At 36.3% G+C, this 26,304-nt stretch overlaps 1 protein-coding gene across 3 annotated transcripts in view; it reads left to right on the top strand.

Moving 5' to 3' along the window:
- The window catches only part of LOC6037987 (zinc finger protein ush), a 339,804-nt gene that overhangs the window by 153,764 nt on the left and 159,736 nt on the right, over positions 1 to 26,304 (top strand). The window contains exons 1-2 of one of the 3 annotated variants that reach the window (XM_038254326.1): positions 4,794 to 4,902; positions 5,848 to 6,267. The exons of 1 other annotated variant lie outside the window; for it this stretch is intronic. In XM_038254326.1, the coding sequence (XP_038110254.1) occupies positions 6,231 to 6,267 (37 nt within the window). In that variant the 5' untranslated portion in view covers positions 4,794 to 4,902; positions 5,848 to 6,230. Of the gene's footprint in view, positions 1 to 4,793; positions 6,268 to 26,304 lie in introns of those variants that run through there. One more of the 3 variants, XM_038254325.1, reaches the window with a different exon arrangement.

Raw genomic sequence — 26,304 nt, 5'->3', positions numbered from 1 at the left:
TCTAGTAACTATAAACTTGTATGATCAATTATAAACTATTAATAAACAATACATTAAACAACATGGATTTATGCATTTTTAATAATGTAAAGGCTTTTAATTTTACAGGTTTAGATTTTTTGACAAACAACAAAATTGGTACAAATTTTATTTAAAGGCTTTGAATTAAGATCGTTGGCTACCGGAACGTCAAAAGCTATCAATTAGGATTTAATCCGACACGATTTGGAGGTTAGAAAGGAGTGCACTGTTTACATGGACTCAGCACAGTTCGATGCGATCGTCGATTTTGTTCGGGGAAGTTCGTCGACAATCGACGAACACCATGTAAACAGCTGTCAAATGACACGAGCTGTCAAATGACGTCACGGTGTAAAACCTAATTCTGTCAAAAATCAGATGATTTAGAAAAGAGTAAAAAATATGTACAAGTGTTTAACTGTTAAATATGTTTGTTAAAACATAACTTAGATCATTGTTTTGTGGATATCTAGTGTTATCCACATTTTTCCAAAATAAATATCATTATTTTCCATAGAATTGCTTCTCGACGCTGTACTGCCCTACTGTCTGTTGTAGTGCTGGTACTTATAGCACCGATGGCAGTGCTTCCAATGCATGTGCTCTCGACACTGCTGCTGCTGCTTGCTCTTATTCACCAACACACACACTCGGGCTACGGAAAACCTTATCAACGACAAACATCTCTGTGTACACACACACACACACACACACACACATACACTTTAACTCACAGAACCAGCCAGCCTTTCAGTGCTTCGTTTGCCTCGTTCGCCTGCCAGCCTGTGCTTTGCCTGGGTATAAAAATTTTATCAATAAATAAAATCTTATCAACACTTGGAGATCATTTCCAGCCTTCTCTCTTCTGTGTTCCCCGTTCCTTCTACCTCCTTCCCATGCCACTTCCTTCTACCTTCTTGCAGCTCAGTCAGCAGAGCAGCACACTTTACTCTCCCGCCAAGCTCAGCAAAAACCGGCAGCAAAGCCAAACAAACAACAAAACGTGCTCGCAGCTCCAATTTGCTCGGCTGCTCTCTCTCTGCTCTCCTCGCGAGCCAGCAGTAGCAGTTTAGTGAGTAAATATTACAAAGTTGCTCACAGTTCTAAACGCTGACTGCATTAGAGAGAGAGCTAACGTTGTTCTAGAGTTGGCTTAACGCTCGCGGCGATCTAAAATAATGCCTTATCAGGCTGGTTTGATCGACGGCCTGGCATGGCAATGATGGCTTGGTTTTCGTGTATTAAAGTCAGTGCCCTTGTTGCACTCGCTGGGCACTTTTGGAAGAAGTGGCCCACAGCAGCAGCAGCAACGAGGCTAATCTCACTTTTATCGCGGGCATCTAACTTTTGAGTTGTGTTGTTTTAGTGCGTTTTGGATTAACATTAGATGGAATAATTTGAGATGTGTGGCGTAGAATAAAAGGATCACAATGAGTCAAATCATGATTTAAAATTTCAATAAAATCATTTGAAATATTTTGTTGGTACATTAGACGATTTATTTTTGTATAGAAAAAAATGATCATGTACTTTTATTTTGGAAAACAAATTACAAACAAAATTTCGCTGTCTTATTTATGATTGTCAAGCATGGGTATGACCCCTAAACTTCTCTAATGGGATTTGAAAAATTCAAATCCATGATTGCTGAGGTTTCTTAATAGGTTCAAGAGAAAAATGTTAATTTTTGGGTATTTTTGAAAATAATCAAAAAGCAAACAAAAAATATTTGTGGAACCATAAAAAACTCCAGATTTTGTCTCTGCCTAAAATTTGAAATAAAAAATCACAAGTTTCAAAATTTCAACTATGTAATTGTCAAAATAAAAAACTAAAAAAACAAAACTTCTACGATTTTTTTCAACTTTCTCTTAAACTCTGGGGCAAAGAATTAGATGATATTAAGTTGATAAAAAGGTAAAAGGTAAAAGGTACTAAACTGTTGAGAATGCAACAATAATAAGTATAATTCTTTTTAAAATTTTCTTCTTAATTTTTACTTTCCTAATTTTGAGTTCTGTGACCCCATTTGAGTAGATGAATTCCTCTTACATAACCATTTCTTTTTTTGACAATATTTCATCAGCGTCATTTTGGCCCCCATCTAGGATTTGAAATATTCAAATCAATATACAGCGTTTTTCAGTCATATTTGAACTCAACTACCAAAAATACGACACAAACTACAAACAATGTGATTCGATTATTCGAAGTGAATTTTTTCCGAGGACTGCATGAGTATTGTGAAATGATCGAGAGGGGAAATAATTGTCATCATGCTTTAAGAGTTCTTTGATATAATACGCCAGATTACTTTCAAAAGGCAAAACTGAAAAAAACCCTACAAATCGAGTTTTTTTAAAGGTCCTATAAACAAAAATTATTGCATATCTTATAGGATCTTTGAATAAAAATGTCTGGAAATATATCTTTTTCTTTTTAAAAAAAAACACAGTATTGAATTGTTTTTTACAAGAAATTTCGATTTTTTTTTTTTTTGCTTTTAAGGCCGTTGCAAATATTTTTTGAAGTTTAAGTCCCTCGGCTCTGACCAAAGTCGAGTGAGGGGGTGGCAAAGAAATTAAAAAATATAAAAATTGAAATTACAAGCCTAGGTTTCAACATTTTGATGAAAAAGTGTTTTAAAATGCATTTTACAGGCGTACAGTTGCTTTCCAATCATTAGTTTTAAAAATATCGAGGTATTGACGGAATTTTTTTTCGCAAAAAAACTTTCATTGGTATTTCATGAAAATTTCAAATGTTTTTAAAGGAGTTCAAACATGCTGAATTTGATTATAAACGCGGGATAAAATGCACTGGTTTTCAGTTGATTAAACCTTAATTTCCATTAAAATTTTGAAGCTTTTCGAAAAAATATTTTGTTTGCCCCCTGATTATTCAGGCCAACTTTGAAGAGGGGGGGGCATAAACTGTGAAAAATATTTGCAACGGCCTAACTTGGTTTAGAAAATTTATAGATTGTCCCGAAAAATATTATCTCCAAAAATTTCAAATAAATGAGTTAAAATATAATACTTAGTGCTTAATGAAACAGTCAACATAATAATGTATTAATTTAACTTATGAAGGTAGTGGAGAAGAAAGATTAAATTTATTGTACGGGACAATCATAAACTTTGCAAATAAAAAAAAAAAAAAATAAGTTTCATTCAGCTAAGCTGCCTTATTTTAAAATTAATATAAAATAATTTGATCGCCTTTGAAAACAAATATTAATAGTATACGATCAAGCTTACATTTATCAAAACATTAAAAATATCGACAGACAGTCTCTTTGACTCAAACTATGGAGACTGAAAAAATATGTTTGAAAAACTCAATTTACCACACCACACATAGTTCGTGGTTCCCAATTTCATGATCGTAAGTTGACGATTTGCGGAACTCATTTTTCTCCGTGTAGGAATGGATAAACACTAATTACGAAAAGCTAAAGTAGCTACAGAAGTTGCACTCTTGTGAGATTTTGCACAGTATCCCCAAATAATCGCTTAGAAATTGATAATTTTTTGAAGGTAAGTAGTCTGGAATACGCCCTAAACGAGCGCTATGACCATTGCTTTGATAGAGCACCCCAAAACATAGTTTGTACTGTAAAAGGTTTGTTAATATGGTTTCAAAAGTAACTTGAAGGTTGATCCAATAACATTAAATCAAAAATACAAAAAAATATAACCACTTACACCGTAAAAAAACATTTGCAGCGTATAATGTGTAATTTTACCTTAAAAATGTGTAATACTGCCTCTTTTTTGTGGGTGTGTGTGCACAATGTGAATATTACCATCATTTTTTTCTGTGTTTAATTTTCAACATAAATTGAAGTTATATTACATACACCATGCATTTGTTCACGTTCTAAATTTACATCATTTTTTCTGTGTAGTCCCACAGCCCTCGATAATCTCAGCTGTTCGCAAAACTCAATGATCCATCATTTGATGCACGCACCGCTCGTTTTATTATTACACCCCTATCATCATTGCGTGTGTGGTGGGAATCAACGCGACCCCGCAAATCTGATTAAAAAAAGAAGAGACAAATAAAATATCACTATCCCGGTGCAAAAGTCACGTCACTTTCCAATATTGACCGGATTTATGATTTTTATAAGAGAGGGGATTAACACTTGGTTCCTAACTCCGTATGTGTCAACCCGGTTAAGGGGACCAAATTGGACGTGCTCATGACCGATTAACTTCTGGTCTCCTTGTAAATGCACTCTCCCAGTTTGTGGGGTGTCAATTTCCCTACCTCGAAAAGTCACGTGCCGGATGAGGACGGTCGGGTGGGAACTCCGCGGTCACCGCCACAGCATCATCATCTAAACAGGCCTGGTGTGTTGATTAGAGGGGAAACTACAGAGTTGTGTCTGTGAATGATATCTCGCGCTCGATCCGCCAGACGATAAGCTGATTCTCTCGCTCAGCAGCAGCACCAGACATGCGACTGGTATAGGTCCAAGGGGAGGGAATGAATATTGTCATGAGATAGCACTGGCGACACACAGTCATTAGTGTCTACCCCCTTGCGTGCGTGCGTCCCGCAACACTCCTCGCTCTCTCGCTAGGGGGAAGCCATTGATGGCTTTTTCGGGCGCACGGTGGTATCGAAAGTGAGAGAGCGAGCGCGAGAGCGGGAGAGCGAAGCAGTACAAGAGAGAGAGCAGCCAGCATGGCCAGAATGAACGACGCGCAAGGGGCTGTAAAAAATACGAAACCCAAACGTAGGTTTAGTTTTTAGTCGCTCTCGGTGTGTGCAGCACACATAAACACAGCAGTAGGCTTCGCGTTTGCGGCGAAACGACGATTCGGAAAGCGCGACGCGTTTGACATTTACGGTCGCGTTTGACAGTTGGTGCGTAGCGTGACGTTTGGTGAATGAAACGGAGTGGTTTTGGGAGTTTTGAAGGGGGGAAACCGCTAGAAACAGTGTGTGTGCGCGTAGATTTGGGTCACGAAGAGCGGTCGTGATCACGATAAGAAGCCCGAGCTTGATTGACGTGTAATCGGCCGAAACGATCAATCGCGCAGCGTTCGCGATAGCAATCAAAACGGAAATGTCAAACTTTTATCGCAACAGTGCGATTTTCCCGTGGAGGTGTTTTTCCTTGGTTCTGTTTTGAATTGGGTTTGCTCTCTCGCTCTCGCGCAGCGTTGTGAGTGTGTATGTGTGACAAAGTTTGGATGTGTTGGTGGCGCGCAGTGGAGCAAAAAAGTGTTGCAATTTATAGCGTTCCACTGGTCGGAGTTCGCACGTGCAACCACCCGCCGACAACCTGTCAAACAAAAGTTTATTTGCGCGGAGCACATTTTTCGCCGTGTCTCTTTGTTCTGCAAGAGGAGCCGCGGTGGAGACCATGCCTGAATTTTATTCATGTTTGTAATAAATATTAAAGTTGAAATATTTTTCTGGCGATAAAAGTGAGAAGATTGTGAACAAAGTTGTTACTCAGCAGAAAGCGATAAAAAGTCCGATAGACCGGCGAGTTGGCGGCGGGCAGAGGATCTGTCAGTGAGCGCGGCGCGGAGTGAACGCTCGCGAGCAAAAACAAAATCAGCATTTCCATCACAATCTAACCGTTTGAATCTTCGCGTCTCGCGTGTTGTCGCCGTCTCCGGCATCATCGCAGTTGGCGATGAGTTTTTAACTGCACAATACCCAACCTGCAGAAAAAAGAAGAAGAAGAAAAGTGTCGAAAGCGCAGTCACCGTCCGCCGAAATTCTCGCTGCATTCAATAAATAAAAATACACATTTTATGCGATTCGCCCGTCATATCGACCAATGAGTCATAAACGCAGCAACGCGCGCGGCGAGTCATCATAAAAACATAAACGTCAAAATAAAAAAGGCAAGCTCCTGCCACCTCGCGATTTTGACCACCCCGTACGGTCCACCCGGCGATTCCCGGAGCAAGATCCGCACGCGGATCGCTTCCCGGGCCGTGAGCACACACCCCGTACCGCCGTTATCGCCGAAATGAAATAATAACAGCAAAAAAAAGAGGTGAAAACAAATTTTGTGTGCAAGTGCGCGGGCGGCCGACCGCCATCTTTGTTGTTGAGGTGAAACAATTGTCAAACGACAGTGTGACAGTGAGTGCGCGCCTGGCGGTAGAGTGTAGAATTTATATTTTTTGTCGCACAAGGAAAACAAAAACAAACGCGAACGAATCGAGTTGGCTATGACAGTCGAGCTGGGTCCCGAAGCGACCGTAATGGGTAGGTTATTGTTTTGCAATTTAGATATTTATTTATTTGCGCCGGGATACGACCAATTCGGGACACGCTAAACGAGAACGAGACACGGCACGGGGTAGAGCAAATATTTTTAGTTTTATGTTTGGCGGTTAAAAATTATTTGTTTTTCTTTCGCTGCGGCGTATTGTTTCTGGGAGGGCTCAATTTGGAAATTGAAGTTTTGCTTTTTGTGGGGGGAAGGGTTTATTTTTATAACTAAATTTCGTGAGCGCCGCTTCTGCTTTATTGTTATTGGATCAATTTATTATAAGTTTAAATGGACTTTGATTTGTTTAATGGCTGCTTTCGGCGCATTACTCGTGTAGACCTGTTTTGCCACCGGAGCGGGGATTAAGTTATTTATTGTGAAAATATGTTTATGGCAAAAATAGTGGCGGTAATTGAGGGGCACGCTGCGTGAACTCAATTGAAAACGGCGGAATGAGTTGCAAAAAAATCAATAGTCTATTATTTTTTATGACTTTAATTGTGTTTTAATTCCAGTTCACCCGCCCCTTCTCTTCTCAGCTGGCCCAAGAACCGGACCGGGTGAGCTGTGTAGCGTGTAGCGTTCTGATAAGGATGTGATGTTTTTTTTCTACGCTGGTTCTGCGCCCTCGTCTGGTGACTGGTTACTGCAGCTCCGATAACAATCGCTATATCGCAGCCAATACGGCAGTCGAACGACGATGCCGACATCCACCAACCTTGTCGATCCTTTCTTTAAGGGGTTACACCACTTGCTAGTTAAAAATCGCAATTTTCGATAAATTGAACGTTGTTGCTTACAAGCGCTTGCTGCGCGCGAAGCGCGTGTAGCGCTGTTGGTAAGGGCGCAATCCCTGCTACATTTCGCGCTCCGCTTGGGTTCGAATCTCGAAGGCGCAAACTTTGTTTCGCCCAAAACTTTTTTCCCACGCAACTCAATGTTAGGGTACCCCTTAAGCGTCACTTTCAAACAGCATTATGCGTGTCTCCGTTCCGGGGGGTGTGCTGTGGTTTCGCCGACTCACCAACACTCGCACAGCTCGGCACAGGATGTGTAAAAGGACACTCTACCCGGGCAATATTGGGTAGGCAAAGGGAAAAGGGACCCGAGATAAGGATTACTGCGGCGTTTATAATCCTTAACTACCTCCTGCTCGACGACAATCTTGGTCTGTGGGACTCCTTGGCAAATTGGAGGACGACGGCGGTGGTGGTGTTGCTGGCGCCTTTACCAATACATGGACACGAGGAATATCCAACACGCGGCACCTGTAATAACACGACGAGGCATAGAACATGAACATAAGAGCATATAGTACCAAGTCGCGGGCAATTGCCGAGAGTGTTTTCCGCGTGATAATCATGTGTTTAATTATAATTGCTTTTTGGTTTTTGCGCGCGCTCGATGGCAAGTTCTTGGCGTTGGGAATTTGCATGAATGAAACGTGCGTGTGTTCTGTTTTGAATTTTTCTTTCTTCGAGATTTTATAATGCCATTCAGCTTTCCGGTGGAACCCTGCGAGGGTTTTTTTTTCATTCCTCCTAGGACAGGAAGATAAGATTTGAGTTATACTTTTTCATTTTAATGTCTCTCGTCGGGCGGATTCTGGGGGTTGCTATCAGTAACGCATATTCCCTTACTCTGATGGGGAGTGAGGGGAACAGTCATTATCGGTCGTAAATGGTTTCTGCGGGGATTGAGATTTTTTTCCAGCGTTGAAACAAAGGAAATTTGTAAAATATTGTTCTTGAGTTTGGCAAAGTAATGATTTTGTACACCCAAAACTGGGCAGCAACGTCCTAGAGAACAATGGTCTCGAGTCGAGAGAAAAGTAATTCCATTCATGGACACAGAGAACACAGCTTGAGATGGGCGAAAGAATTATTCTCTCGAGGTTCATTTGGAAAAAAAGTTCATCCATCAAACAAAAAACCAAAAGTGTCGACTCCGGGAATCGAACCAGAGACCTTTGACAGACTAACCCAATGACTTAACTGCCTCTGTCACCACAGCTTGGTGACTAAGGAGTGGTCAGATGTCGATGTATGACACTTGTTGGAGATTTATTGTTTCAATTAACGAATGAACTTTGTTATGAATTTGTTATGATGGTGTGAGTTGGTAGCATTATTCTTTCGATTTTGGTACTGATCCCTCAATAATTTTTGAGGGAACGATTCTCACGACTCTGAATTTTGGGTGTAGGAAATCATCTTTCTGATTCAAAATTTGAAACTTTTTTTAACAATGTTTTACTAATAATCTTGAATTTTATTTTTATTAATTGTTGTTTTTTTTAATCCGCTTCTGATCAAATTTTTTTTTGAAGGTTTTATTTTGCCCGTGTTCGGGAAGTCATTTCAAACAATCATGTTAAGTTTAAATTGTTTAAATAAAAATCTAAAAAAATATGTAAAATCTTTACTTTTATTTACATTTAAGTGTTGTTTCAAATCACAGAACTAAAAACTGACATTTTAATTAACCTTCTACAAACTACAGTCCAGACTCGATTATCCGAAGGCCTCGGAAAAATTTCACTTCGGATAATCGAAACTTCGGATAACCGAATCACGAAAAAAAAATTTTATCTTAAAATTCGTCGAAAATCATTTTTTTAAACATTTTTCGATCATTAGGCTGGTACAAATATTTTTAAAAGTTTTTGTCACCCCCCCCTTCAAAATTGGCCCGAAAAATCAGGGGGCAAAATAAATATTTTTACAATAAACTTCAAAATTTTAATGAAAATTCAAGTGCAACCAGCTGAAATCCAATTAAAATACATTCTCCTGCGTTTAAAATCATTTTTAGCATTTCTGGGTTTATTAAAAAATCTTAAGATTTTTTGAAAATTTTCGATGCAAAATCTTTTTTTTCGATACATTTTTTTTATTTTTTTGCCCCCCCCCCCCCTTGACCTCGGCCAGGGCCGGGGGACAAAAACTTTTTTAAATATTTGCATCGGCCTTAACAAGCATTGGGAAGAATAACTCCTAAAATTTTGAAAATTTTAGGGTTGGAAGTTTGACATGTTTTATGTGACTTTGCCAGTGTTTTTAAAAATGTCATTTTTTTAGGGGTCAACTTTGGCTGGGTTTTTTACTAACATTTCCTGTATTCGTAGTAAAAATAAGTTTGCATTAATTTTTGTAGTGTCCCAGACTGTGCCTCTACTCATTTGTTTTACAATTTAAATGATAGCAGAAAATGTGAATAAAAAGCAAAAAATTGAAAAAGTGACAGTATAAATATTCGGTTTATAGGTTTGTGATCCCAAAATTCAAAATCTGCCAAAAACGCTATTTGATTAAAATAGAAAAATAAACATTTTAAATGGTTTACATGTTTTTTCGATGGAATTTCATTTCATTTTGATATAATTATTCGTTTTGTCTTCTGATTTTAATTTTATGAAAGTGAATATTCTAAAAAATCCAAATCAAATTTCCAAATGTTTTTCTTAATCCAATTCAATGTGTATTGTCTTCATTAAATAAAAAAAATCATTATGTCTTCAAAACAAAATTATAAAATCTGCTTTTGTACGCTATCGAAACATTATACTGGGTTAAGTGAATCATAGATTACAATAAAGACGCTACACTCTCTTTGTTCACTTAACAAACATATTTATTTCTGTGATTTTTTTTAATCTACTCAAATTTTTTTAAATCATTTTAAAATCATTAGACAGTACGAGTTTAATAAAAATATAAAGTTCATCTTTCATTACTTTCTATTTTGTATCGATTTTGAATTTTAAAATATTTAATGAATTTAATTTTTTTGATTGTTGGATGTTTTTGATTTGATTTTTGATTCCAGTCTATGCAATTTGTATAACAATTTTCTACGTTTTCATTATTTTACTGTAATTTTTACTAAATGAAACACTACGTTTGATTATGATCAAACTGTAAAAATTTTAAAACATTTAAAATTAGTTTAACGTTTTATTATTTAATTTTATATCAATTTTCAATTTTTTTTTTAATTAGGAATTTTATTGAAAATCGAATAAAAAAATCCTGTACCTGTAAAAAGATTTATGAATTTATTTTCTTTAGAAATCCTCTATTTTGATGAATACAAGTAGCCATCTTTTGAGATTTCCTAATAATTTTTTGAAGAAAAAAAACAATCATTGACAATTAAATTATATCCATCAAAAAGAAGTTAGGTTTAAAAAAAGGTTTGAATAATCCCTTCTCAATTATGTACACATCACCAAATTTGTTTCACTCAAAATCAGCCATTTAATTCATTTCTCAGACCATCGGAATTCCTCCTTCCTCTGAGTAGCGTCACCTTAGTTCACCCCACTCCAGAATGCCTAAAACTTTATCAGATTAATGGGTCTCCTCTGCGGCAACATTAGGAGCGGAAATTGCTCAAGGGCTTTTTTTTCGTCTACTCTGTTCCTGTTCCTTCCCCTTATTCTGCGTGTACTTTTCCATTTTGGAGTAGATAACACCGCCAAGGAAACGAGAAAGACGAAATCAGCTTCGATAAGATAAGGGCTCGAAAAACTGGGCGCCTCCGGAATGATCCGAAACTCGACCAATTCGAGACACGGATGACTCCGGGATGACTCATGGGAAAGGTGTTTCGAGTTGGGCTGTATGGGCTTCACTAGAGTGCAGAAGCGGAGCAAAACCATTAACATGTTGTAATGTGGCAGTAATTAACGATTAAAAAATCGTTTCTGCTGATCCAATTATCACCACCTTGAAGGGGGGGGGGGGGCGGGGTTGCTTGTGGGGTGGCTTGATCCAACTTCAGTAAAACTACAAACCAATTAACTCCTTTTACCCTTTAAGCTTTTTTTTATTTTCCTTCTCTATTCCTCGATTGTTTTTTGCACACTCTCTGTCTAGCCTTAGTCTCTCCCACACGAATAACCGATTAAATATCGCGCGACCATAAACACGATTCCGCGCACAAGCAATTATATAGTGTGGTTCATATTTTTTCTAATTTTATCTTTTTTTCTCCTCCTTTTTTCATTTCAGGTGAGTTGGCCATAGTCCGCGCCATTTTTTTCTCTCTCTCAACTTTATCAAAGTCATGAATCGTGCAGCAACCTAAATAAGGTATTTCTAACCGAGAGTAGAAAAAAGCCCTTTAAAAATGGCAATTCTACGCGAGATATCAACCGGTAGCAAAGGCACGATTAGAATTAGCCCCGGCGACCGTGTGGCGATTCGAAAGTGACTTGACCGTGATAAAAATCGTGGATAAATGAGTGCAGAAGTAAAACAATATAACATTATCAAATTAGTGGCAGATCTCATTCCAACCTTTTTAACTAGCACCCCCTTCACCTTATCGCACCAATTCAATGTGCAACCAGTGCGCTGTTATTATTACAAGCTGCAATTCACCCAACCCGCAGCAGTGCTGCCATTTCGCGGGGGGAGAAACGGCAATTGTTGCCATTTTTTCTGTTTTTTTTTTATTTTACACTCTTTTTTGTTTGAACTCATTTTTATACCACTGTTCATTTTATGCACAACTCCTGCCTGCTTGCAGCACGTTTGATAATGCAGTAAAGCACTTTAAAGCGCACACAGTTACAGAATGATACACGTGGTAGGGGGTCGGTCCATTGTTGTTGGGGGTGGCACAAAGTTATTGTCACCAGCCGTGCAGCGACAACAGCAGTACAAACACACACACAACACTGGAAGCCCTTATCAGGGTTCACCTTTCACACATGCACATTTGCAGATGATCCCCCCTCTGCTTGCAGTGGAAATAATGCGTTTATTTTTATTGCATGTTGGTAGTGTCTTCTGTATTTCAGAAGGATTTTTTGTTGCATTGTTTGAGTGGGTGTTTCTTATCGTTACTATTTTTATGATTTTGGATTTTGCCTCACACTTCACTTTTTCTTGCATATTTTCGCAAATACTTTTATCAAGACTCTAATTTTTCTGGTCTTTGCATAATACGATTGTAACTAATCAGATATTATTTTTAGAATGGTATTTTAAAGATCTTTCCAATGAGCCAATTCAATTCTGAACGTGTGATAACCCCAAGAAAAGTTATGAGCACTTAAGGGTTATTCATACCCTTTTTCCAAGCCGGTACTAAGACATTTTGATAAAAACTATGTCGTGATCTACCACGTAACCCTTCGTTGGATGAATAATCGAAAGACCATGTCAAGATTGAAAATCTGAAAACCCTATCAAATGTTATGAGCACTTAAGTGGTTATTGTACACATTAGTTTTTGTAAAAAGGGTTTTAATTTAGGAGTCAGTTATACAACATGTTTCCACCTCATCCAATCAACGCACGTCAACTCGTCAACTTGGTGGTAAGCCCTAGATAACCAATCGAATCAACTGCTGCTGGCCTGGTCGGTGCTGGCAGCTGCAAAATTTGCATAGATAAGCGCACTCAAACCCCGGTGTGGTGTTGGCAACAACAACAAAAAGCGCGAATGTTTATAAATATAAATTGTTGTCACACCTCAGCAACGTAACGTTCAAGCCAGGTATAGTGTAACCGATAACTCACTGTGTTTTTTTTTTAAACTGTTCCAGCTGGTTTTGCCTCATCATAAGTTTTGTGGCGATTGCTTATCGAGTCCGACTTATTCGTGGTCGTTTGACGAATTAGTCATCGCGTGTTCTTTGTTTCGGAGCCAAGTTGTTCTAAACTTATCTGTTCGTAACTTGAGTTGCAAACACTGAACAAAAAATAAGCATGAGGGAAACTGTCTTATCTGGTTCACAGGACGGTGGTGTGTGCACTTCAAAAAGTTTTATTGTTCTGTAGAACACCGGGAGGAGAACTTAACCTCCAAAGTAGAACACCTGCGCGATAGCGCGGAACTTGGACATAGCCGCCGCGATATATCAGGGTGGCAGTTGGGTTTGCTGCTGCAGCAACGATAATATCAAGAGAGAAACCCCGAGTGTGTAGTACACATTCCAGTCCGGTTCAGTTGGTGGGTCGATTTCGCTGGAATTACGTTTGAAAGGTTGTCGTAATGTCTTTGTTGTGGAGTAGCGTGGTTCACGGATATATGAAAAAGACAAAAGTGTTCAATTTCGTTTGCATCAACCGGAATTTTGAAGTACTATGACCCAAAAAGCTAGCCTGAAAATTTTAGCTTATTTGGTTATGGTTTAGTTGCTCCAGTTTTGATATGAAGTTAGAATGGAATTTCAATAAATTTAATTGATTTATTTTTCACCTTTTAACTCTTCTTCTAGAAAGTTTTCCTCAACCCGATAAAACTTTATCATGTAAGAGTTTTCTTATAGGTTTTGATTCGGGGAACAACTTTGTAGAACATCGCAAAGCGCTAGGAAATGATCCCGAAAAGATACAGATTATTTTTTTTAGCATATTTTGAAATTTTGCCGAAAAAAGTAAACTCTAAAAAACATCCTGTATCTTTCCAGGATCAATTCTTAGCACTTTGCGATGTTGTACAAAGTTGTTCCCCGGATCAAAACCTATAAGAAACCTATGAATAGGAAAATTTTATAGGATTTTGGGAAATTTTCTATAAGAACATGTAAAAAGTTACAATTCTCCATATTAAATTGAATCAAGTTCCATACTAACTTCAGATCAAAACTGGAGCAAATAAACCTTAACCAAATGAGCTCAAGTTTTCAGGCTAGCTTCTGGGGTCATAGAACTTTGAAATTCCGGTTGATGCAAACGAAATTGAACACTTTTGTCTTTTTCATATATCCATGAACCACCCTATTGTGGAGTCGACTGTGGTCGAAGCACCAGATGTGTCTCATGCACTTGAATCGATAAGATTTGTAGCGCAGAGATCGAGAGTTAGTCATTAGCATTACATCATCATTAGAAATAAATGTCTGTAGAGTACAGATCTCAATCTCCTCTTGGGATCTCGAACTCTCGGAAATAGAGAAGCTTGATTCTTGAAGTGATAACATATAGAGGACAAAACTTTCTGGTTGAAATTCTTATAACAGTCAATGTTTTAAGTTTTTTTCACATTTTTTTAAATTAGATTTTTAGCTTGTAAACCTCAAAAACCCTTGAAAACTCAAAACTAAAGAACATATCCAGTAAATCCACAGATTTCAACCAATAAACTCAATCTCTAGCGACAAGAGTCCATTACACTATGAATTATGAATTAATTACAGTTCCCAAACTTGCTCGGCCAACTTTGAACAATTACCGGACATCGATCCCCGCACCTTCTCTGCAACTTACTGTAAATTTGCAGCCTGAACTTTCCAACCACGACTCCAATGGATGCAGCTCAGCCAGCAACTCCCATCAGTCATCGTCAGACCTTGCCGGGCCCTGACCGACGAAAAATCCCGGTTCCCCGACTCTCTACAAGCGATCTGGCCTGTCATATCTTTACCATATCGCAAAACCCCCTTCCGACCGAACCCGGTTCTCCCCTCCATCACCCCTCTAAAAACTGAAGCTTCCGCAGATGGTAGGAGGGTTAAGCAGATAATAAATACATTTATGAAATTCCCGGCAAATACATCATATGCATAAATATTTATGTCTGTATCTCCAGCTAAGCGACCAAAAACTGAGTCTTGCACTGCAACCCCAGCCCAGTCAACGTTCTGGAAGCGTTCGCGAACGAAACCCTCTGCCCTGGCTGGCTGGCCGGCGAGAGTTGGATGAGAGATGTTCCAGCTACGATAACTACGATACGTCCTCCACGACTCCACTCCGTCCGCCCAACCGGATCCACGTCCCCGAGAGGGAGTTCACCCAGACCTAGTCGGAGCGAGCCCGCGCGGGGTTTGATGCTTATCTCCGGGACTCCATTCAGAGGCAGAGGGGAGTCACAATCACTCACGTGCAACACCGGGGACACTTTTGGGCGAATTTCTCGGAAAGTGACCGGCCGGCAGGATGGAGCCCCCGAAAATTCCGGGTGTGCGTCGAGTATCTCCGCCGGTCAATCTTGTGTCATCCGTTGTAGGTCGGTCCGGCCAAAAACAGCAGGTCCTCTTCGGGAGTTCCTTCTCCTTCAGCGCAGCGGTCGTCGTCGCTGGTCGCATACATCGCATTTCGCGCTTATCTGGCATTCTATTTCCGGATATAGAGTTTTATCTTTGCTGAAATATAAATTCAGTGCACACACTCATACAGGCACACAGCGCTACATCAGATGCCGGCGACGACGACGACGGCGATGTGGACCGGGTCGTGTAATCTACAATCGGCGGACCGGCGGCGGCCGGGCCGGACTGGACTGTAGATATGAGACCGGGCTCGCGGACTCCGGACAAGCCGGTCAAATCTGATATGGTAGAGGGGGAGCGAGAGAGACTGTGCGAACTAGGGTAGGGATGTTGGGGGACTCGTTCAAGCAGAGTGAGTTGTTCTTGACTCGGCTGACTAATGCCGATTGGATAGTAGAAAGATGAAAATAATATGAAAGAAACAGGGCATAAATGATAATTTATTTTGGAAATCTCAAAATGATTGAAAAATTTAATAATTATCTAAACTCCAAGAGAGTTACCAAAAAACAATTACAGCGAAAAAAAAATAACTTTTTGAGGATTGAAAATTTGGTTGGTTGAAAATTACCTCTTTTTTGAGTAATTTTAATTTAAAAATGAAAATTCATCAGAAACTGTAACATTACCCTTTTTTTACACAAAATCTGTCACAATTCCCTGAAAAATATTACCATTTTTTGTTTCTGTGTAATCAAACAATAGTTTAAACGGTCACACCACGTTTTTAGTAGGAACTTGTACTTAAAATTTCTAAGTTGAAATTTAAATGGGTTTGCTCAATATTGGATATTGAAAAAAAATCTTTTTTGAAACATATATTAAAATACGTTCTGTTCAGTTCTTCATTTGTTTTTAGTTTGCGTAAACATTGCGTTTTAAAACATCGACGAACATAAAAACAACTTGAAAATCTTTAATTTATGTTGGTGGCTCTTTTAACAAAAAATCAATAAGCCATAATACAACTTTTTTTAAAAGTGTTTACTATATTACTATTGGTATAAAAATCTATGGTACCAGTGGAATAAAATCCTTAATTTTCGATGTTGAATACAATGCGACACTTTTAAGCGATTCAAAACATAGAGATTACTATAGATATTCAAATTTTTTGAGTTTTAGCAAAATCCAGTTTTTGTTATTCATTTGAAGAAAAAAATTACGCAATTATTAAAGGCATATTTATAGAAATGCCATGTTTCTAAGCTGAAGCTTCTTTTTCCTCATTTTAGTCCTTGAAATTTTAGATTTTTTTAAGTTGGAAGAACAACAAATTTAGATAGAATAAAGTAAGAATCTGGACAGATTTTTAATCGAGTATTGTTATTATTAAGTTCAATAAGGTAGAATGTAGTCAATAAATCAAAAGTTCAATTATTTACGTGAGTTTTTAAATTTCTTCAAACATTAAAAGTCCTTTGGAATATTTAAAGGATATTTTTTATGCATTTCTGCAAGTTTTTACATTATGAGTAGTAGTCTAAAATAAGACTGGTTAGCCAAAAACAAATTATTCTGTATTTTTAGCATTTTTTTAAGCAAAAGCAATTATTTGAAAATATATTGGAATTTTCAAAAGCAATTTTAATTTTTTTAAATTTTTGGTTCAATAATTTGATGTTCCAATGTCGTGATAATATAATAAAAACGTTACTTAATCCACCGGAAGGTGGTTGCTGCCTTCCTCCTAAAAGCCTTGCAACCACACACTACGAAAGCTTTGGCTAACGCTTACTTAGTAAAGACACTATACATCTGAGTGCTGCCATCTAGGTATGATAAATTTCATGAACCATTTGAAAGCACTGCAGTGTTTGTGTGCGTGCACTGAGCGTAAAGTTCCGACAGCTATCCGCTGGAGCTTTCAAATTATGTAAATAATGACCCTTTTTAGTATCAACCAAAACAGTTTTTCGAACATATCTTTTAAAGTACTGCACCAAGCCGGATGAAATTTAAAAAAGACTTAAAGAACCTGAAGGCAAATCTAAAAACATAGATCCGGACAAAATCGGTCGAGCCAGTTCCGAGAAAAGTGAGTGAGAAAAAAAATTCTACGTCCATCCACACGCACAGACATTTGCTCAGAATTTGATTCTGAGTCGATATGTATACGTAAAGGTATATCTGGGAGGCTTATTTAAAAAGTTCAATTTTTGAGTGATTTTATAGCCTTGCCTCAGTGAGGTGAGGAAGGCAAAAAACGATCCAGACTCGATTATCCGAAGGCCTCGAAAAAATTTCACTTCGGATAATCGAATCTTCGGATAATTTGATTGTTCGGATTTTTTATTGAACCATAAACTACTCTAAAATGATTTAGAATTTTGTAATCCAAGATGGCGGCCAAAAATGCTGGACTGAAATATTGAAAAATGCATTTTTTTATTTAAAATCAAATCAAATATTCAAATTTGACTAAAATGGGGTCGTAGAAGTCAAATTTGAGGTTAAAAGTAAAAAAATAAAAAAAATATGAAAAAAAAATATTGGTCATGATTCAATTATCCGAAGTCCCATACAAACCTTCGGATAATCAAAACTTCGGATAATCGAGGCTTTGGATAATCGAGTCTGTATTTAAAATAATACTCAAAGGTATCAAAATTCCTGAGAATCTCGACTAAAATTCCCGGGAATAAAGAGGCCTAAAAATTGTCAAAGCTTGTGTCCCAGGTTTCGCGCTCTTCACCCTCTTTTTCGAACATCAGCAGTTCTTTTAAAACGAAAAGGTTTTAAAAAATGTTTGAGATTTTGCTTTTATTTAAATATTATTTCTTTGAATTGTACAATAAAATTTGTTTTTTGCTTATGTGTTATATATATATTTCTACTTCTTTTTTTTCTTCTTTTTTTTCTTTTTCTTCTTATATATATTTCTACTGTTATTTTATATTTCTACTGAGCACAGCAGTCTCTTGAAAAAAGCAGTTGTAATTTTTTTAAGTAGGATTTTACATTCTTCTAAACAAAATTATTTCTTTTAAAACATCTAAATAGTAGTTTATGGAACAAGTTGCAAAAAGAAGATTTTTTCAGCACGTGTCGTACATTTATCCAACGAGGTTCACCGAGTTGGATAAATACGACAAGTGCTGAAAAAATCAAGGTTTGCAACGAGTTCCATACAACATTTTTTTGCATTTCTGAAAAACAACCATTGAGTGAAATTATAAGTCGAATGTTCATGTATTTTATCAATAAATCGCTTAAATCAAAAAAATGTTGAAAAGTATTATTTTTCAAAACTAGTGCTGAAAAGTTCAACTTTTCAGCATCCATTTCAGTGCTGAAAAGTAGAACTTTTCAGCTTTTGTTTTGAAATGTGTTTCTAATCGATTCTGTTATTTTTAGTAGATAAAAGTAGGCTGTTTCGTCACGCGGAATGACAGGAAAAGTAGGAAGTTTCAAGACTGAATTGCAAAAAAATATTTTTTTTTATCTTAAAAATCACGTTTTTTGCATTCTTCAGACCATTTCTTTATTTTTGTGAGTTATTTTTCACTTAACTCTGTGAAGTTTTGTTTGTTGTGAAAAATCAAACGAACTTTTTTTTATTTAGAAAAATATTGGGATTGTATTATCAGACGTACATTAACCCTTATTGTTCTTCTTAACGGTTCTCAATTTGTTTCTATAGAATGTTCCTTGTAAATTCATAATAGAATTTTTTATTTTTTATTTTTTTTGAAAATGTCAGAAAAATTGTTGAAAAAGTTTCCAAAAGCAATAAAATAGATTATAACCAAGTTCAAACGAATTAATAATATAAATTAACCAACAACCGTTGCCATATCGATAAGTGCGCCGCTCTAAACTTTCCAAGGCACCACGCTTTGATAACGGCGGCACATAGCCAACGTGCGGGGCCATTACTGCATTTCGCGCGATATTCAAATTTCGGCGGTGGAACTCTCTCTAATCTGTTCCGTCAAACAGCAATAAAAAATTCTGGCGGCCAAACGGAACCAACCACACAAAAAAAAACGTTATACCTTTCGATAGCAGCCCGCCACTGCAAAACGATAAAGAAGTACTTAAGGTTAGTGGGAAAAGGGGGGAAACGCGGGGAGGGGTAGACTAAAGCACAAAAGAACCTGGAACCTGAAACTATAACGCTCTATACACGTCGTCGTCGTCGACAGAAAAAAAGCTGATAAAAACTCCGAACCAGCATTTCTTTATCTTTTCACCTAGGACTGGTCGGCGGCGGCGACGGCCCCCAGGTTTTGGAATAAAACATGCTGAAATGACTTTAGTTTCTGACTGTAATCTTTTGCGAGGTAGCGCGCGAGTATTGCGAATTGCGCACTAAAGTCGTCATTTTTTTAAGAGTGCGCGCTTAAAACAATAGTAAAAACATGCTGCTGATTGTTATTCGTTTTGCAGGCGAAATGTGTGTGTTTGCTTTTTTTCGGACGACGACAACGACAAAGACTTTATCAGCACGCGTTAGTTAGTTAGTCGGTTAGCATTTGCCTAGTTGTTCTGAATCGCACTCGCACACTTTTTTCTGTTGTTGTTGCTTTGCATTCGAAGTTTGTCAACTGCTTATCGGGCAGTTTAAGCGCGCTCGAAATGCGACTATCGTGCCACTTTGGGGCTGGCGCATTTTCCGCGAAATCTAGCGTTGGAATTGCGAAACCGTGCGCTATCTGCCCAGTTTTGTTTTGTTTTGTTTTTTTTTTTTGCTTGAAACACTACAAAAATAGTGCCATGATGGCACCGCGGCTTCCACGAACCCGATTGTTGTCAGCCGTAATTTTTCAACCCGTTAGTTTAGGTTGAAACCAGGTGTTTGACGCGTACGCCTCAGCGTATCGTTATCACCCTTACCTGCAACCAACGTCGAAAAAAAAGCATGTTTAAAAAGTTTTTCCACCTTATCTTATCCTTCCGAGCGATGAGATAACATGTCAATCTATTTTGCGACTTTATCAGGGCGCGTTGAATAACGCTTCAAACCCCGCTGTCCAGGTTCTCCGTTATCAGTATCCTATCAAGATAACCTAGTCCGAGCGACGCGAGCCCCAGGCAGTGATAAACAATCGTACTTTTTGTATCAGACTAATGTGGTGCTATATTACCAATAGGGATTTCCTTATCAAAGTGCAATGTCATATGGGCAAACAGAGAGATAAATTGAAATGTTATGGTGGCTCAGCAGTAACGGTAGGCGAGTCGATCCGGTTCTGGACTGATTAAAGATTTTTTCTAGAAATCGAACTTTATAAAACTAAATATTCCTATTCGTGGGTTAAAAAATTGACCTAAAAAAAGCAATTTTTTTTTATTTTAGCTTTTTTGTAAAATTTCTCTCTGATTATCAGAAAATTTCGCAAAAACTGAAAAAAATCTAGGATGCAGTAATTTGTTGGAAAAAACTAGAAGACAAAAGTTCTGGATTGAAAATGTGGTTTATAGGACCTTTTCAAAAAAAAAAAACTCAAAAAAAAACTCTCTTTAAGATTTTGTGCAGCTGCTAGTTTCAAAACTGGCTAGATTTGACGTTTTTTTTTTTTTTTTTTGACAAATATCAGCAAAAAAGCAAACAAGTAAAATCACTCCTTTTTGCGATGAAACCCCTTTAATTTTTCAACAAATCCTGTTTGAAAGAGTTCAACCAACCGCCGTCTGAAAAATTCTATAATAAAGAATAAAAATCAAATCATGTTTTGATTATTTCACCAAAAACGCTTTCCAATCTATAGTAAATTGATTTAAATAAATTTTCTAACATTATATCCACTTTCAATCAAATCAGGTTACTTTTCAATATTTGGACACCATATTCTGAGGTTTGCTTATTTACTGAAAACAGCACTTATATTTACTGGAAACAGCACTACTGAAGCTTCTAGTAATTTTCAAGCTGAACGTCAGGTAAAATTTAGTAAGTTTTAAGCTGCACTTTACATTCGGTTGTTTAAATAAAAAAAATTGTGATTTTTTATTTAACTTTTTGTCACTAAAACTTGATTTGCAAAAAACACTATTTTGATTTTTTTTTTATTTTTTGATATGTTTTAGAGGACATCAAATGCCAACTTTTCAAAAATTTCCAGGTTGTGCAAAAAATCATTGACCGAGTTATGAATTTTTGAATCAATACTGATTTTTTTCAAAAAATCGAAAAATTGGTCGCAAGCATTTTTTAACTTCATTTTTCTATGTGAAATTTTGATAAAGTGCACCGTTTTCAAGTTAAATCCATTTTTAGGTGACTTTTATGAAAATAGTCGAAGTTTTTCATTTTTTAAAATTAGTGCACATGTTTGCCCCCTTTAGAAAAAAATTTTTTGAAAAGCTGAGAAAATTCTCTATATTTTACATTTTTGAACTTTGTTGATACGACCCTTAGTTGCTGAGATATTGTCATGCAAAGGTTTAAAAACAGGAAAATTTATGTTTTCTAATTCCCACCCAAACAACACACCATTTTCTTATGTCGATATCTCAGCAACTAATGGTCCGATTTTCAAAGTTAAAATATGAAACATTCGTGAAATTTTCCGAACTTTTCGAAAAAAATATTTTCAAAATTTTTAAACCAAGAATAACATTTTTAAAGGGCGTAATATTGAATGTAGGGCTTTAAAAAACAAAAAAAATCGTATGACCGAAATCTGAGAGAACTGCTCTAATTAATAGCGTCAAATGAAAATAGAATTTTAAAAATTGATTATTTTCAACTTTTTACAAAAATCATGATTTTTTTTTTTCGAAAAATTGAGAACACTGTCATATTTTGAATTTTGACCAACTTATGCCAAACCTCAAAAAGTGTTTTTTATGATCTAAAACATGTAAAAAAATAAGAATGTTCAAAAATTGTTATTTTGGGCCATCTGTGAAAGTCCAGTAAAAAAATGAGTAAATTTAAATTTTTCTCGCAACTTTTCCGAAGACATTAAATCAAACAACCAAACCGTTCTCAAGATACAGATTTTTAAATATTTCAATATCCTTTTTGTATGGATGTACCAATGATGCAAAATTACACAAATTTCATCGAAATAAAAAAAAACAATTGCTCTATTTTGAGAGAATTGCTCTACCGCATTTTAGTAAATTTCTAACTAGCTCAATAGTTTCAGTTTATTGATCTTTAAGTTGAAAAATTGATTAAATTTTATAATTATAAATCCAGGTTTAATTTCAAAATACATTGCAATGAACTGTTTAGGCTGGTACAAATATTTTTAAAAGTTTTGTCACCCCCTTTAAAATTGGCGGGGCAAAAAAAATATTTTTACAATAAACTTCAAAATTTCAATGAAAATTCAAGTGCAACCAGCTGAAATCAAATTAAAATACATTCTTCTGCGTTTAAAATCATTTTAAGCATGTTTGGGTTTATTAAAAAATCTTAAGATTTTTGAAAATTTTCGATGCAAAATCTTTTTTCGATACAATTTTTGTTTTTGTCAGATCTTAGATTTTTGAAAACTAATGATTGCAAAACAACTGAACTAGTGTAAAATGCATTTTGAAACACTTTTTCATTTAAATGTGAAGACTATGGCTTGTTATTTAAATTTTTATATTTTTTTATTTTTGCCCCCTTGACCTCGGCCAGGGCCGAGGGACAAAAACTTTTTTAAATATTTGCATCGGCCTTATAATGCAGTAAAAATTGTCCAATAAACAACACGGAAAATCTTACCTACCAAAAACAAGCTATTTATTTAAAATTTTAAGGAAACAATAACAAAACTTTTGTTTGTTCAAATTTTATCATGTTTCAACACAGTGTTATATTTTATTTACAAAAACAGATATAAATAAAAATTTTAATCTATTTCAACAGCTCATCAGTTTCTCAATTTGCTTGAACACAAATTAAACATGATTGCTCGAAAATGTATTTGAAAAAGTTTTCCTTTGATATACTTTTCCTATGATAAAAATATATTTAGAGTTTTTTTAAAAGGTCCTATAAAGATATGAAACACAATATCTTATAGGACCTTTTCAAAAATAACTTAAGATATAATGGTTGGTCTAATTTTATTTTATTTAATATCAATGAATTATGGGTAAAAATAATATTTCAACAGAATAGTTTGAAACAAGTATTTTTTGTAGATGTTTTAGACCATCCTGATTCGTCACAATTGTTCAATAATTTCCAAAATTACGTCACACTCTTGTCCAAAGCACAACCTTCCAGAACAGTTCGAAGCAAAACAACACGCACATCTCCAATCCCATTTTCGAACATTATCGGCGCTTGTCACCGTTAATAATATTTGTTTGAACAGCGATAAAGGCCGCGACCGATGATGAATATTTTGTCCCATTATCTCCGTTCGTTCTTCCCGTTTGGGTCCGTTTGGCACGGGGCTTATCTTCGATATCTCTCCGCTTCAGCCCAACGAAGAGGCTCTTCTCAATGGCAATTCCACACGCGCCACGGCCACAGTCGTTTGAATCGTTATCTAATGCCTCATAGCCTTCACTATCTCCCCGGTGATGGTGCCCAATGGGACTCTCCCTTAACTTCTTGGTCGGACATTTACATACCGCACTTCCCCTGCTACCCTACCTCAGCCCCAAGTTCTCCAAAAATGTCTTTTCGATTCCCGATAGTTCCCAACTCTGGTCGAAGCTCTTATCTAGCACTTGGAATCGATTGTATCGCTCCCTTCTTGGTTGCCTCTCCTCTTGGTGGACGTTTAGTTCGATTCGTCGTATTTGGCAGTTTCGACTGTTTTCGAAAGTTCTTCTCGCTCCGCCGGTGGAGTTCGATCGATAAACCAAAGTGCGCGCGCGATAGCAACGAACCCTCCAGTAAGTGCTCTTTTCCAAGAATTTCCAGATTAGGCTAACCATCGTTTTGTCAAAGTGATGCACCCGAAACTGCTGAGACTTTACCACGAATCTAGTAAGTTCGCTAACTCACCTGGGAGCACAAGTCGATCAATATTTCACCGGCCTCCCTCGTCGTTATCTGTGGCCAATCCAATCCACCACCACCAACTGTCAAATGGATCCATTTTCGGACTCGGTTTCTCGATTTGTTTATCGTGATTGGCGCGCGCAAAGCCTCAAACTCAAGATCATTCACAAGAAGAGCTCTAGCGAACGAAAAAAAAAACGTGGCGCGCAAATCTTCTCTCTCTCGAGCGAGCGCGCAGTTTGCTTATCAGGCGCTTCCCATTTGGGAAAATCTCCCCTTCGAATTCAGAATATAAATTTTCGTTCCTTATCGCCATCGCTCTCCCTCTCGGTCGGTTGCCAGTGCTTTTCACGTAGAGATTGGGTGGCGATGGTGCTGATGCTGGTGGGTTGCGTTTTTTTTCCGAATGTAGCCAATGCCAATGCTGGGTTGGGAATAGGAGGAAGGTGTTAATTGTTGACAAGATTAAGGAAATTGAATTAGTCAAAAATGATTTGAAGTAACAAACCCAACTTAGGTCTGTAGGATTGACATTAAGTCTGGATAGTTTAGACCATCCATTCATTTGGGAAACTCATTTTCAGTAGGGCAAGTTTCATTATAAAAATGGAAAAATTGTTATTCGTAGTTAAAATTAGTTTCGATGCCTTGATAGTCTAAGTTTTCATTGGCTTTTTAATATATGTCTTAAAACATGTTATAAAATACATTAATAAATAGGGTCTCTTATACATTATCCAATATTGGAAAAATGTTAACGAAATAAAAATGACTGGAAATTGGCTCCTGATTAGAAATTGTCTAAAATAAGAAAAGAGCTTTATCAGATTAATTTTTTTGTAAAGAAAATCATTATATTTTTGAGATTTAAAACCAAAAAATCAAAATCAGATAAGCAACATTTTCATAGTTATGCATCACTAACTATTTAAGTTATCAAGAATTGTTCAAAAATACCTTTTTCAGGAAAATGTGGTGTTTTCATATTCGAAATTTAGTTCTATTTCTAATGATTGAAAAAGAGAATTATCAACTATTTATATTCTTTTTTGGAAACATTTTTTTAATTTTCAATCTTTTTTCACCTTTTTAACATTTGAGAATATGAAGTTTTTAGCTTTAAGACAGAAAGAGTCTTAAAACTTATCTTAAAAATATTTTTTCTTTAAAACTTTAATAAAAATTGGCATGCTAAAATTTAAAAAAATTATGTGCATTTCTTTTTCTACAGAGGTTACAAAATTCAGGTATTTTAAATTTTATTTAATATTTTATTTATTTTGGAGCGATTGTTCAATAATTTGCAAAAAAAAAAACTAACAATTAGGATCTATTTTATAGCATGACTGAAATAAAGCTAGATAAATATGAGCAATTGCAAAAAAAAACAAATATGAATCAAATATGTAGTTTTTACTAAAAAAATTGAATTTTGGTTCAAATCGATGGACAATTGATTAGACCAGTGTTTCTCAACCGGTGAGGAATTCCACCGTGAGGGGGAATTTGGCCATTCTTTGGGGGAATGACGATGTAATAGAAATTCAATGCGTTTTTGTAAAAAAAAATATATAAATCTTTGTTTGTATTTTTATAACCTTTGAAGTTCACAATATATTTGAAATATATGGGAATTTCTGTGATAAAATACAACAGCATTTCTTTAGATTTCATCTTTGCAGGTGTTTCAAAAATATTGCTGACAAAAACTAAAATTCATCAAGTTTACGAAAATGATAGAAAACTCCGTGAAATTGTTCTGAATAATACCATAATTTTTTAAAAATATTTGCATTCTCTCAAACATGAGCAATTTTTGAAGAATGGAATTTCATACATAATTTTTTTGTGAATTTTTCACAGTATTTTTTTAATAAATTCAAAATGAGAATTTTTTGAAAATATTTTTGTTTTATGTCATTTTTGCTTTGGTTTTGATAAGTTTAGGTATTTTTTTTAATCTGGGAAGTTTTTTATAAAATATATTTGTGAATTTTGTAAATAAAATTCGACGTCTTTTTTGTCTATATCTTTAAATAAAATATCATTCATGATTTCTGTCTGTGATTGATAAAAACTAAAACTGTTGGTGTTTGCAACATACAGGAACATTTATAA

Source organism: Culex quinquefasciatus, chromosome 2, assembly GCF_015732765.1.
Source record: "Culex quinquefasciatus strain JHB chromosome 2, VPISU_Cqui_1.0_pri_paternal, whole genome shotgun sequence".
NCBI lineage: Eukaryota > Metazoa > Arthropoda > Insecta > Diptera > Culicidae > Culex > Culex quinquefasciatus.
This window is presented reverse-complemented; position numbering and strand designations above follow the sequence as displayed.